Below are 14,030 nucleotides of genomic sequence, written 5' to 3'. Positions count from 1 at the left end.
AAATCTTGAGCCAAAAAGATTCAAATGGCTGCGCCTGCTTGTACGTGAAGAATAAGGTCAATACATCCAATTAAAATCCTTTTATTTTATATGTATCATTAATATTTAATTACATTCTAAAATTAATTAACAATCATATATCTCTTTGATATTGTTGACCTGTAAAATTTTAATATGACTAATAGTACATATATTTATACAGTAGTTAAATGACAACACTAATATTTATGAAGGTTTTTCTTTAGTTTACGTTGACCATAGATAATTTATTTTGATAAAAAATGCAGGGAAAGTTTTCTTTTAAAAGTTTTTTTTTTTTTTGTTAGCAACTTTTCTATAAATCTTTCACATTACAAACTACAGAAGATGTTGGAAGATAGCACAAGTAGCTTTTTATATTTATTGTCCAAGTCATTATAAATATACAGTTGAAGTCAGAATCATTAGCCTTTTGACTTTTTTAGATATTTTCCAAATGATGTTTAACAAAGCAAGGAAATTTTGACAGTATGTCTGATAATATTTTTTCTTCTGGAGAAAGTCTGATTTGTTTTATTTCAGCTAGAATAAAAACAATTTTTATTTTAAAAATAAATTTATGGTCAAAATTATTAAGCTATAAGCTATATATATATTAGCTTTAAGCTTTTTTTTTTTGATATTCAACAGAACAAACCATCATTATACAATAACTTGCCTAATTAACCCAACCTAGTTAACCTAATTAACCTAGTTAAACAATTAAGTGTCACTTTGAGCTGAATACTATTATCTTGAAAAATATCTAGTCAAATATTATTTACTGTCATCATGGGGGGGTCTAATAATTCTGACTTAAACTGTATATTTTATTTATGTATATCAGTCCAACTATTGCAGTCTTGTTCAAAAATACTTTAATACTAAAACTTGTTAGACTTTAATGTGTGGGGCTTTCCGAGAACAGTACTTTCCTTGTAGTTTTCTTTCTTCCACTTAAAATGGTAAAACACTCCACATGTGCATGATATCGGTGCTCAGCTCTGCTCTCCCTGAGTGCCAGTGCCTGGATTTGGGCTTTTAATCCGCCTGTTAAATGTTAAAGCTGCACTTAGGTTAAAAAAAAAAAAGAAGATAGGCTTGATCTGCAAACAAAGCCTTGCTTGAGAAAATGAAAAGAGCTGTTTGAACTTTGCAGTGTTGAGACTTGTCGTGGTGGCAGAGCCCCGTATCACTGCGGACAGTATGAATTCAAAGAATGGCATTGAATTACATCTCCATCACTGACACTCTGTATGAATTGTTTCTGTGCGAGTCTTTGTGTTCTGACAACTGTTTGAGCTCTTTCTGCAAGACTGAAGGTGTGTGGCTCTAATGAAACCTGTCTGTCTGAGGCTGTCAGAGGCTAAATGCTTCTAAATAAGCTTTGAGTAGTTTAAATATATATTCAATTCAAGTTCATTTGTATAGTGCTTTTCACAATAATTATTGTTTCAAAGCAGCTTTACGCAAAGTGCACACTATTGCATTACAGTCAAAATCAGAAAAGTTAAGGTTAGTTACCGTAACTTTGATAGTTACTTATAATTTTAGCTAATTAACTAATAACTTTAACAATTAAAGTTATTATATATGAACATAGTTAACCTGCAGTTATATAGTATACAGTAGTTGACGTCTCTGTGTACATGTTCAATGTAGTGCAGGGGTGTCAAAGTCAACTCTTAGAACCGCCGGAGCCCTACAGAGTTAATTCCAGCTCTGCTTCAACACATATCTGTAAACAAGCCTAAAGCACTCAATTAGTTTGATTAGGCATGTTTAAAATGCTTTTATTCTAGCCAAAATAAAACAAATCAGACTTTCTCCAGAAGAAAAAAAATATTATCAAACATACTGTGAAAATTTCCCAAAGATGGGTTGCAGCTGTAAGGGCATGCGCTGCGTAAAACACATACTGGAATAGTTGGTGGTTAATTCCGCTGTGTCGACCCTAGATTAATAAAGGGACTAAGCTGAAAAGAAGATAAATGAATGAATACTGTGAAAATTTCCATGCACTGTTAAACATAATTTGGGAATATTAAAAAAAGAAAAGAATTAAAGAGGGTCTAATGATTCTGATTTTAACTGTATATAAGTCATTTTATACATTTCATAAAAAAAAGAAAAAGAAATATATATATATATATATATATATATATATATATATATATATATATATATATATATATATATATATATATATATATATATAATATTTTAATGTATTGAAATAATTTAAATGTATATAGTTTTTCTTCTCTAATTAGTCATAGGAAATTTTATGTAGTATAATATTATGCTTATTGAGTTATGTAACTACAGTAAAGCAGTATTATTGTGAAATAGTGTATTGTGAGTTATTGTAAATAAATATATATTTATTAAATCATGTCCACTATTATTATTTTAAATTTTAAATATATGAAGTGCACAGCTTTAATATTGATTGTTAAAAAAGTAAGGTAAATCTAATTTTTTAGCACCATTACCCAAATATTCAGTCTCATCCTTTTGAAATCATTCTAATATGCTGGTTTGCTGCTTAAAATATTTTTAAAACAATTTTTGTGGTGAATATATCTAAAAATGTTAAGATATATAAATAAATTAATAATTTAAAACAATTAATTATGTATGAGTGTGTGAATGTAAGAGTGTATGGGCGTTTCCTAGTACTGGGTTGTGACTGGAAGGGCATCCGCTGCGTAAGACATATGCTGGAATAGTTGGTGGTTCATTCTGCTTTGGCTTTCCCTTGAAAAATAAGAGACTAAGCCGAAAGAAAATGAATGAAGGAACAAACTAATTATATTAAATCAACACAATCAAACTTGAGACTTTAATTAAAGCTAGGGTTTACACAAAAGAAGATATTTTGAAGAATGTTAGAAACTGGTAGGCATTGACATACATAGGAAAAACATTCATCCATTTATTTTCCTTCAGCTTAATCCCTTATTTATCATGGGGCGCCACAACGGAATGAACCTCCAACTATTCTAGCATATGTTTTACGCAGTGGATGCCCTTTCAGCTGCAGTCCAGCTGTACTGGCACACACACACAGACACAAACACACGCACACACACACATACACACAGACACACACGCACACGCATACACACACACACACACTTGCCAATTTAGTTGACCCAATTCACCGTTAGCGCCAAATGTTTGACTGTGGGGGAAACTGGAGCACCCGGAGGAAACTTACGTGAACACGGTGAGAACATGCAAACTCCGCACAGAAATGCCAACTGGCCCGGCCATGACTCGAACCAGCAACTTTCTTGCTGTGAGGCGACAGTGCTAACCACCGAGCCACTGTGCTGCCCCATAAGGAAAACAAATACTATGGAATTTCCAACATTCTTCAAATGATCTTTTTTGTTTTTAACAGACTGTAGGATGAGTAAATGATGGCAGAATACTATACATTTAAAGATCATCGAGACATCAGAGTGACCTGAAATGTGAAAGCGTATCTTCTCTGTTTTGCTTTACACACACCTTTCTTAAACCTTTTCCTAAAACATTCCAAAGTCCTTTTCCCACAGCACTGAAAGCAGATCTCCTGAACTCTCAGTGTCCGAATCACTATCATCTCCTTCAGACAAAAGCTTGGGAATGCTTTCAGTGGCAGAACAATCTCTCCCAGACAGAGACCTGACAGTTGCTCTTCCTTTCTTCTCCTCTCACACAACAAAGACACGAACAGACCTAAGAAAGCCAAACAAACCCACACCAGGCATCCACAATCAGTTACAGATCACTTGAGAATGGTTTACACCTAGGAAAATAAACAGAGGGGAAGCTAATTTTGTTTGGGTTTGTGTCCAGCTTTGGTTACTTTGCGTTTCAGCGTCTCCGCTTGTGCAAAGAAAACACCAAACAAGAGCAAAAGCACAGGATCATCTGAGATCTTATCTGTTCAAGAAGAAAGGAGCTCTGGTTTGAAATGACATTCGATTGGAAAAATTTATTTTCTGGGATTTTTGATCTAGGAATGGCAATCGACCATCGATAAATTGACGTTAATCCTTTTATTGATACACTTTGTCATTGGTCAATTAAGCATTAACTTCATTAATAGTAAATGTTTGAGGCACATTCAGCCTATTGTGAGGGGAAAATTAATTTATTTAAAAAGGCATTAGTTTAATGTTCAGGGTGTTTGGATGTCTTGTTTTGTTGCATTTAGCTTGGCCATTTAATAAAATTCTATGGTTTGACTTTCATGGTATGAGTATAATTTCACGTAGTAACAGTAATTTTATTTTATAGTGATGATATTTTTTTGTTACAGTTATTTAAATAAGCAGTTATTCCAGTAATTTAATAAAAAGGATTATAGTAAATAAACTTTATGAATTGAAAAAGACTTCAGCTTTTTTTATTTAAACATTTTTTAATATGACAGGGATGCACAATTATTCTCCTTTTGACTGAGCTTAACTGTATTTTGCCTGTTTGTGTGTTTTACAGGTTAATTTATAGAGTTAAGTTTGAGATTTTTGTTCACAATAATGGTTAGCTTCTTACAATCAATTAAAAACATGCTCATCACACCAATTGATGATTTGTTCCTAGGTAGAACTAGCGTTATTTTTCCTTATTTTTCATGGGAAGGTACTAGGACCCAGCAGCAGGCTTTTAATGTAAAGGAAAAAGGATTAATAGAGCAGATACTGAATTATGCTTTGTATGATTAGTGTCACAGTCAATACGTCAATTTAGTTTTCATATTCATGCATTTAATCATTTTCTTTTCGGCCTAGTTCCTTTATTAATCTGAACACAGGGAGCACATGCAAACTCCACACAGAAACGCCAACTGACTCAGCTGAGGTTTGAACCAGCAACCTTTTTGCTGTGAGGCATCAGCACTACCTACTGCGTCGCCCAGTTTTCATATATTCTTTACAGTTTTTCAAACAAGACTTACATTAGTCTGAGGTTTACAGTGCTCCATGTTAATTAGTCTTGTTACCAGTCAGGCCTTAAGTTAGTTGGCAGAGGCAGTTGTGCTACTGTTACTGTTACTTACTGAGATATATTATTGTTCAGAGAATTATTCTGTACTCACATTCACAGTTTTAAGTCAGTAATGAAAAACAATTTATCTAAATCACAGGTACAAATTCACCTCAGATTACTGATTGCACATATTGTGTGGCCCTGTTCACACAAACACTAATGTGGCTGTCATTTACACACAAATGCAGTGTTGGGGCACTGAAATTTAAACTTTTGAAAACTTCTGTCAGGGTAAAGATTCTCAGAAATGCCAGTGACTGTGTGTGTAGTCGTGTAGCAGGCAAAACCAGAGTTTTGGGGTGTCTGCTTTGCCATTAACTTTATGTGAAATCAGATTGTGCACTGCAATTTCTGTTGATTACATGTCCACAAGTTTACAAGTACATGCAATGTTGATAGCTAACAGGAACCAATAATAACCCTTTTTTGAGGCGTCGTCTGATTGGCCAACAGGACTTTATGGTTAGGACTATATAGACATATGTTAGCATGCACTTGATTGATTTTTTAATCTTGCATTAGTGGGTGAGATATTTTTTTTAAACAAAGAAGGTAAAACTGTACAAAAATCAAAGCATATACAGGGTACATGTTAAAACTGTGAAACAGAATATGTAGAAGTGTAGAGGCCTTATAGATTAAAACAAGTCAATCAACTATAGTTTCATTATTTAATGCATAAAGTAGCCTATTCGTAAGGCATATTTATTCTGAAAGTTTTTGGATTCAGATTAGGTTTTTTTCTTGTAAATTATAAAAATTGCATTAGTAATGTGTCTCCTTTGTCCATTTGTGATCAGATAGAGGAAAATGAACCTGAATACCTGATTGAACAGGGCTTAAATTAACTTTTTGTTAATTTATTTATTTTTTACTTAGGAATCGAAATTGGGAATCAATAAGAATCAAAACTGATCAGCGGAATCTAAATTGCAATCTTAATTGATAACATTCTGTCGATGCCCAACCCAACATCCCGCCCAGTCCTACATTTAACATATAACTGATGATACAACATATTGACTGAACATGGAACAAATATTGAAATTGTAATAATCTCCAGATTTTCCTTAATATGCACATTCGGGAAGAGCATAATACACAGTAACAAATCAATTTGCTCACATGAACTCACTCATGCATCTGTTGCAAGCGTGTTTGTCTAAGATCAATCATCGATTCTTTTTACAATCCTACCATCCTTTTAGGGCTGCACAATACATCGTTTCAACATCAATATTGCAATGGGATCATTCGCAATAGTCACAATATGAATCTTCCCAATCAGTCAAAATTATAAATTCTTTACAAACACTTTTTCAACTTATCTAGTGAAATTGTAGAATAAAATTGTAGAATTATTGCAGAAAAAAATTGCAATGTGTAATTTTTCCCATATCATGCAGCCCTGCCTCTTTTTATTAATTATACTTAAAATAAATAAAAATAAATATAAATACAGTCAGAATTATTAGTCCCCCTGAATTATTAGCACCCCTGTTTATTCCCCCCAATCTCTGCTTAACGGAGAGAAGATTTTCTCAACACATTTCTAAACATAATAGTTTTAAAAACTCCTCTCTAATAACTGATTTATTTTATCTTTGCCATGATGACAGAAAATTATATTTTACCACATATATTTTTCCAGACACTTCTATAAAGTTTAAAGGTCAACTAGGCAGGTTAGGGTAAATAGGCAAGTTATTTTATAACGATAGTTTGTTCTGTAGACTATCGAAAAAATAGCTTTAAGGGGCTAATAATTTTGTCCCTAAAATAGCATTTAAAAATTAAAAACTGCTTTTATTCTAGCCGAAATAAAACAAATAAGACTTTCTCCAGAAGAAAAAATATTATCAGACATACTGTGAAAATTTCCTTGCTCTGTTAAACATCATTTGGAAAATATTTAAAAAAGAAAAAAAATCATGGATGTATTATTTTTATTTTGTATTATTATAATATATATATATATATATATATATATATATATATATATATATATATATATATATATATATATATATATATATATATATATATATATATATATATATATATATATATATATACCTTTGATTGAGAATGCTTGAGTTTTGTGTATCATTTGCAGATCCTGCCATGTTGTTGACAGACTGACTTAGTCACAGACTGAATTAGTCACATCTTGCATACAATATATATTTGAGCTTTGTGTATAATTTGCAGATCCTGTCACTGAATCATACACATCTTGCACACAAAGGCTAATTGATTGTTTGATATTTTATGTAAAGTATGGTTGAAAATGGGATTTTTTAAAAATTGACACCCCTATTGGATCACAAGCATTGTTTGAGCTCTTGAAAGGAAATGTCTTTGTTGTGTTTTTCAGGTCTCATCGCTTACACAGAGTATCTGTTTCTCCTCTGTATTTTGACAAGTGAGTTTTTGTCGACTTCTTGACACTTGTTTAACACAAACTACAGTCACAGAAAGTGTACATGTGTGTGAAGATGTGTTTCTTTCGTCTTCCAGAGCCGCATGCTGGCTTTAAAATAGCTTTCAACATGTTTGATGCGGACGGCAATCAAATGGTGGATAAGAGGGAGTTCATGGTGGTATGGCTGTTTTTCTGCCAATGTTTTATTATTAATCTGAATGTCAGCATGTGTGATAATTAAGTTCTGCTTTTTTCCCTTTAGCTGGAGGAGATATTTCGTAAGAAAAATGAAAAGAGAAAGGAGCGAGGAGGAGATGCTGAGAGTTCATCTCAGCTGGTAAGAAAAACTGGTTCTTCATTTTCAATGTATTTTATTTACAGTCCTAAGTTGCATGCGCATGTTCTTTCTACAGTATGTCATTGCATTTAAAAGGAAATAGTACACCTGAAATAAAGCTGTGGTGAAAAATCATTTGAGAAACTTAATGATTCTGCATCAGTGTTGAGATATTAAAAAAAATTGTGTTTATATTTTCTTTCTTGAATGGATTAGAGAGAGACTAGAGAAAAACTAGGCTAGTTTTCAACCACACTCTTAAAATTCATGTATTTTGGCTTTAAAGGTGCAGTATGTAAGTTTGACTCCCAGTAACGTAACGTGTTGTTAGGACATGGGGTTACAATGTAACCTGCTCACCTAATGTTTATGTTCTTAATATTTATATTGTTTGCTAATTAATAACCTTATGTGGAACTCTAAATCTGCATCTCATTTTGGAGGCTGCTACTGTCCACCGAAGGCTGCAATTCAGTCATGGATGCATACTTTGAAAGCCTTTCTGACTAAATGAATCAAGTACGCGATTTTTCACCAATACAACCCGATGTGCTGAAATATAATTGGCTAAAGTGACAGTGGGCGGGTTAAAAGAACCAAAACAAAGACAGACCTTCTGGCACATTACACACTTTGTCAAAGCAGAATATCTGACTTTTTTACTGTTTTCAGATAAACAAGTATATTCGCTTAGCATGTTTCTTAAATATCTGCAAACATATTATGGTATTTTTAATGCTTTAGAAGAGTCAAAAACTTGCATACAGTACCTTTAATGACATGAGATTACTGTAAACAAAACTCATTACGAACACACTTATAATTTGCTTAAATCTTTCCTAACTTTATTAATAATTATTTTAGGTTCAAGTGGTATTTGTAAGGAAATGGATGCAAGCAGAATATGGCCGTTTGTAAAGCATACAGCACTATTTGCTGTTAAAAACTTAGCAAAAAATTGATTCAAGAGACTTGAAAATTGCAGAATAGATTTATCAAAAGATTTTTCACAACAGGTCTAACCTGAAAATAATAATCTACTCAATTTCTTGCAAATCTAAATAGTAGTTCTGTCTTTCATCTGTGAAACACAAAAAGAGAACTTTTGATGAATGTTCACAATGCTCAGTTCCATACAGTAAAATGAATGGTACACCATAAAAATAGTTATTGTATATCATTCAGTACATTTTGAGATTTATTAAAACATTTTAATGCAATATATGAAGATGAGATTGAAATTGCTTGGCAGACATGGTGCTTATCTTTCTTAATATTTTTTGCATGATAAAGAGGCCATATTTTCTTAAAGATAAGTGTATACTTAAAAAACATACATGTTTAAATTGTGTATTTAAATTAGATGTACAAATCTAATTATGAAATATTTTATAATTTCTATATATATATATGTATATTTATTTATTATCTGTTATAAATGTCTCCTTTTTTGCTTCATGAAAGAATGTTCATGTTTTATATAAAGTGTTCAAAACAGAATGGTTATGAATTTTATTTGTTCAGTTTGTTGCATGTTCTCAGTCACATTTTTAAAATGAGAGATAATGTGCATGATTCATGCATGATGTATTTTTGTATTTGTTGTCGTAAGCGTCTGAACAAATGTACACTTGTGATAATATTTCCCCCTCAAAACTACAATGAGTCTCTTATCACTCATGCTAGGGAAATGCTGTTTTTTACAGATTGTGTTTTGGAAAGCACTTCATTGTCTTTCACAATCCATAGTAATATTTTTTGACAGATGCTGAATGCTGATTTGATTTGGACTTTTTTTTCCTGTTCTGCACGCTATCATAATCTTTGGTTTGTGAGAATGTGGAACTGTATGGATATCAAGGATCTGTGAGCAGCAATGTATGTATCTGTGGAATAATGGATGCTTATAAGCATGATTTTGATGTTGTTGTCTTTTTTGCATGTTGGTTAAAGGCATCGTTCCACAAAAAACTAAAATTCTGCCATCATTTACTATCCTTCCACTGGTTCCAAACCTGTTGATATTTTTTTCTAATGAATAAAAAAAATATATATATATATTTTGAAGACTTTTGGAAATCAGAAACCATTAGCTATGTTTCCATCCACCTATTTTTATGTGCATTTTTGATAAATTTTGAAAATGTGCATAAAAAACATATGCGCACAACTGAGTACCATAAACTTTTTATACAAAAAGAGAAAAGATGCGCATAAACTACAATGGAAACAGTTTTACCGAACAATTTCCAGTATGCACATTAAAAAAAGTCATGTGATTTTGTTATAAGATCATGTAATAATAAAAATTTGTGCATGGACAAACCAGCAGGTTGAGCACATCGTAAAACATCTTGTTTTTGTCATTCTAAAACACCTTAAGCATTTCAGTAGTAGTGTTATTATACTATTAATGACCTCCAGAACTCTCAAGAGCGTCTGTGCGCCGCGTCTTATGCTTTTAAATGCCACCACGCGTATAGTGCATATCGGCATACTGCTTTCTAGGGTGTAATTTAATTTAAAAAAACTCAAGCAGCTTCAGCTACCACAGCAAATCCAGTTTTTACTGTTGATATTTGGCGGCAGTTAGTCAGGAAGTGACGATTTTATTCTCTTTGACTCATTGGATGGAAACACTGCTTGTCTTATATGCGATATTCCAGTTATGCACATAAATTTAATTAATTAAATTTTTTTTTTTTACTATGGATGTCAATGACTACTGGATCATGTTTGTTTGTCAGATTATCTGTTTTCTACTATTTATTTTTTTTATTGTTTGCCTGTGATATCAGAAAACATAACAGTATCACATCACATACTAATGTTACAGAGTGTTAGGAAATTAAAGGACAAGATGTAAAAATTAATAACAAAAAGGAAAAACAAATGGGAAATCGAAACAATAAGCATTCCTTTGAAGCAATACTTCAATAAGAATGAAGTAGGATTGAAAGAAAATCACAAGCAGTCCTGCTTTTTTATGATATCTCTCAACCAGGGGTGCGTTTCTCAAACAATGACATAACTCACAACAGAACTACCATAGTACAATGCATCTTTTGGGAATAGAACGATGCAGTGATGAGTGTTTGCCAATACCGTAGTTGCTTTGTCGCAGATTTATTGTTTACACCACTTTAGTTATAACGTAAAATGTCTATAATGAAGCTCTAAATAGGGCGGAATAACATCTTCTTTAGAGAAAAACCCATATTTTTTTGTGCAAATTATAAAGTTTTACACACACGCATTTAAAACAAATCCAATATTAGTTTTGGCAAAAACATGCACTCATTTCCCATATTAATTAAAGTATATGTAAATAGAACATATATTTAATTTATTATTATAATAGAAATTATTATTATTATTATTATTATTATTATTAAGATATTGTTTTTTAATTTAATTTATTTTTTTTTCATTAGATTTATTTATTGAAATAAATTTAATTTTTTACAACTTTGACACATTCGAACCACTGCAGAAATGTTCTAAACAACAGGCCAATGTCATATACAGTACAGATACATTTCTTAATAAATAACCTACTGTAAATTTAAAGCATTATCGTATGCTATATATTTTTGCTTTGGAGCTATACCAAAAATTCTGCTATAAGTCACCTATAGCTTTCGTCATAAGTACGCAATTGTCAATATAAAGATTGCTTAAACTGAACTGTAAAAATACTTTGAAAGTAAATAACACACATAAGAGAGATGGCTTAATGATTATTTTTTAAAATCATTTCAAGTTTTAATGTTGGAACTTTTGAAAGGAATAGGGCATAGGGGGGATATTGGGGAATAATACACAACCAGGAACTGCTTCTAACTACAGCTCTTGAGGTGTAGCTGCAAGCCTAAAAGTTTGCGTTGCAGTTTGTGAATGTTCGTTGGAACGATGGTTTTGGGAAACACAGAACTTGTGACCTTATTTGGCTAACGGTTGTTTTTCGAAAACGCACCCCATATGTTTTCAGATTTTTGATGTTTATCATAGGTTAGCTTGTCAAATGGCAACCGTGTAGTGATTAGTAATTATCCACATATTAAAGGAGGGAGCTTGTGGTATTAATGCATTTTTATCCAAGTACATCAAGATAGCAAACAGCTGTCTTGCAGAAAATTGCACAAAAAAACAAAAACAAAAAAAATAACCCATTAAATTTTGGAACTACTCGAGGATAAGAAAATGATGAGTGAATTTTTTATTTTTGGGTGAACTGTGTCTATGAATGTGGTTGGTGCTTGATTGCACTTGTTTAGTTCTGGTCAGCATGCGTGTCGTAAATACTAATGTTTATAGATCTTCACTTTGATTAGTGCTGAGTACACCAGAAAGGTTGCATCCACACTCGACTCTTTTCAACACAGTCTGGGCTAGATATTCTTTTACATGCTGAAATGTTTGGATAGGGCGTAAAAGAGTGACCCTCACGCTTGGCTCACCTCCAGAGAAGAGAGACAATGCAGCTCTGATGGGACTCGGTCTGACATGCAGCTCTATTGTCAAGGAGAGCAGAAAAATCATCCAGAGGCTAGAACAGATGATTTATGTTGCTTGTCTACTGTCAGGAGCCAAGGAATGGTCTCACAGAATCTCGTTAAAAGGCCCTCACCTGAAGAATGGCAGTTCTCCCTGGACCCCCATGTTTTATTTTTACAGTTGCTTGAAGAGTGGTATTTGGGTTTGGGTTACTTCTTGACTTGAGGAGCTTTGTGTCATGTAGAGTTACACCTGAGGAATGAGACTGTCTCAGCACCAAACATGAGAGATCAGGAGCTCTTTCAGCTCTCGAAAGGCAGTGCTTTTCTTTGTCAAACACAAGAAAGTAGTGCTGATTTTAAAATAATACAAAACTGATTATAGTCCACAGTTATTTTCATCTCAAGCTCATTGAAAACCCATGCCACAGCCTACATTTTTGCGAATTCTAAAATATGTTGCTGTGTGTACGTTTTGTCACACATTTTAGATGACAAATCCACTAGAGGGTGCTGTCTACATTTTTGCAAGCAGAAAAACTTTTTTTTGCATGTTTTAGATGCACATGCTTCTTGTATATGTCAACGTGAAGGTTAAGGAGTGCATCCTTGACAAAAAGTCCATAAATGAGTCTACAATGGTGGATTCACACCAGACACAGATGAAGTGTCAAGCGCGAGTGATTTACATGTTAAGTCAATGCAAATTCGCGAATAAACATCCTGTGTCGATATTCGCGAAAATCGCATAATTTGCACTTCCTCATTGGTGTAAATATTGAATAATGAAGCGGCACAAATGTATCATTTTTCATGTTTGACACCCCTAGCGTGCAAATTGCTCAAATGCTTGAGTTGAAAAATCGGAACTTTACCAGATTAGAACCAATCAGCAGCTAGCTCTTGTAGAGGCATGATTATGATGTTGTGCTTGGTGTTGATGTACCGAATGGAGTGAATTTGACACGCGAATTAAGCAAGTAAACTCAAAATACAAACGCATCTATTTACTGGTGTGATTAACAGCATTAGACTATTTAAAATGTTTTGCTTGCAGAAAATCACTTGTAACTTAATATAATGCATATAGAAATGTTTTAACTGATGAAATGTTAAGAATCAACAAACGTTTGCCACAGTTCATGGCTTCTCTGTGTCCATTTTATGAAGATAATGTATATTTATCATGCGATGCTAATCCAGATTTATCACAGTATAAATGTATTGTTTTTTGTGAGAAAGTAAGTGAGAGCTAGGAGATAAAAATATAAATATAAATAAATATATAATTGTAAACAGATAAAGTCAGAATTAATAAATTATTAAATTTTAATTATTTAATTTTTTACACAATTTCTGTTTAATGGAAAGAACATTTTTATCCAACACATTTCTAAACATAATAGTTTTAATTACTCATTTTTAGTAACTGATTTATTTTATCTTTGCCTTGACGACAGTGCATAATGCATTTCAAAATGTTAGTATTCAGTTTAAAGTGCAATTTAATGGCTAGGTTAATTAGGTTAACTAGGCAAGACCTATATATATATATATATATATATATATATATATATATATATATATATATATATATATATATATATATATATATATATATGAATACATAAATACAGTAAAAATTGCCTTGCTCCATTAAATATCACTTAAAAATATTTAAAAAGAATCCATATTTCATAGGAGGACT

General features: G+C 32.3%; 1 protein-coding gene across 5 annotated transcripts in view; it reads left to right on the top strand.

The window, feature by feature from the left end:
• The window catches only part of micu3b (mitochondrial calcium uptake 3b), a 36,479-nt gene that overhangs the window by 8,424 nt on the left and 14,025 nt on the right, over window positions 1–14,030 (top strand). For 3 of the 5 annotated variants that reach the window (XR_015507606.1, XM_087281705.1, XM_087281703.1), the window contains exons 5-7: window positions 7,442–7,489; window positions 7,585–7,667; window positions 7,752–7,826. Coding sequence is in view for 4 of the 5 variants with exons in the window: in XM_087281705.1 (XP_087137831.1) it covers window positions 7,442–7,489; window positions 7,585–7,667; window positions 7,752–7,826 (206 nt within the window). In the remaining variant the exon portion in view is untranslated. Of the gene's footprint in view, window positions 1–7,441; window positions 7,490–7,584; window positions 7,668–7,751; window positions 7,827–9,662; window positions 9,705–14,030 lie in introns of all 5 variants that reach the window. The other 2 variants (XM_087281704.1, XM_087281702.1) reach the window with 1 other exon arrangement.

This window comes from Danio rerio, chromosome 14, assembly GCF_052040795.2.
Source record: "Danio rerio strain M-AB ecotype USA chromosome 14, GRCz13ab, whole genome shotgun sequence".
Classification (NCBI taxonomy): domain Eukaryota; kingdom Metazoa; phylum Chordata; class Actinopteri; order Cypriniformes; family Danionidae; genus Danio; species Danio rerio.
This window is presented reverse-complemented; position numbering and strand designations above follow the sequence as displayed.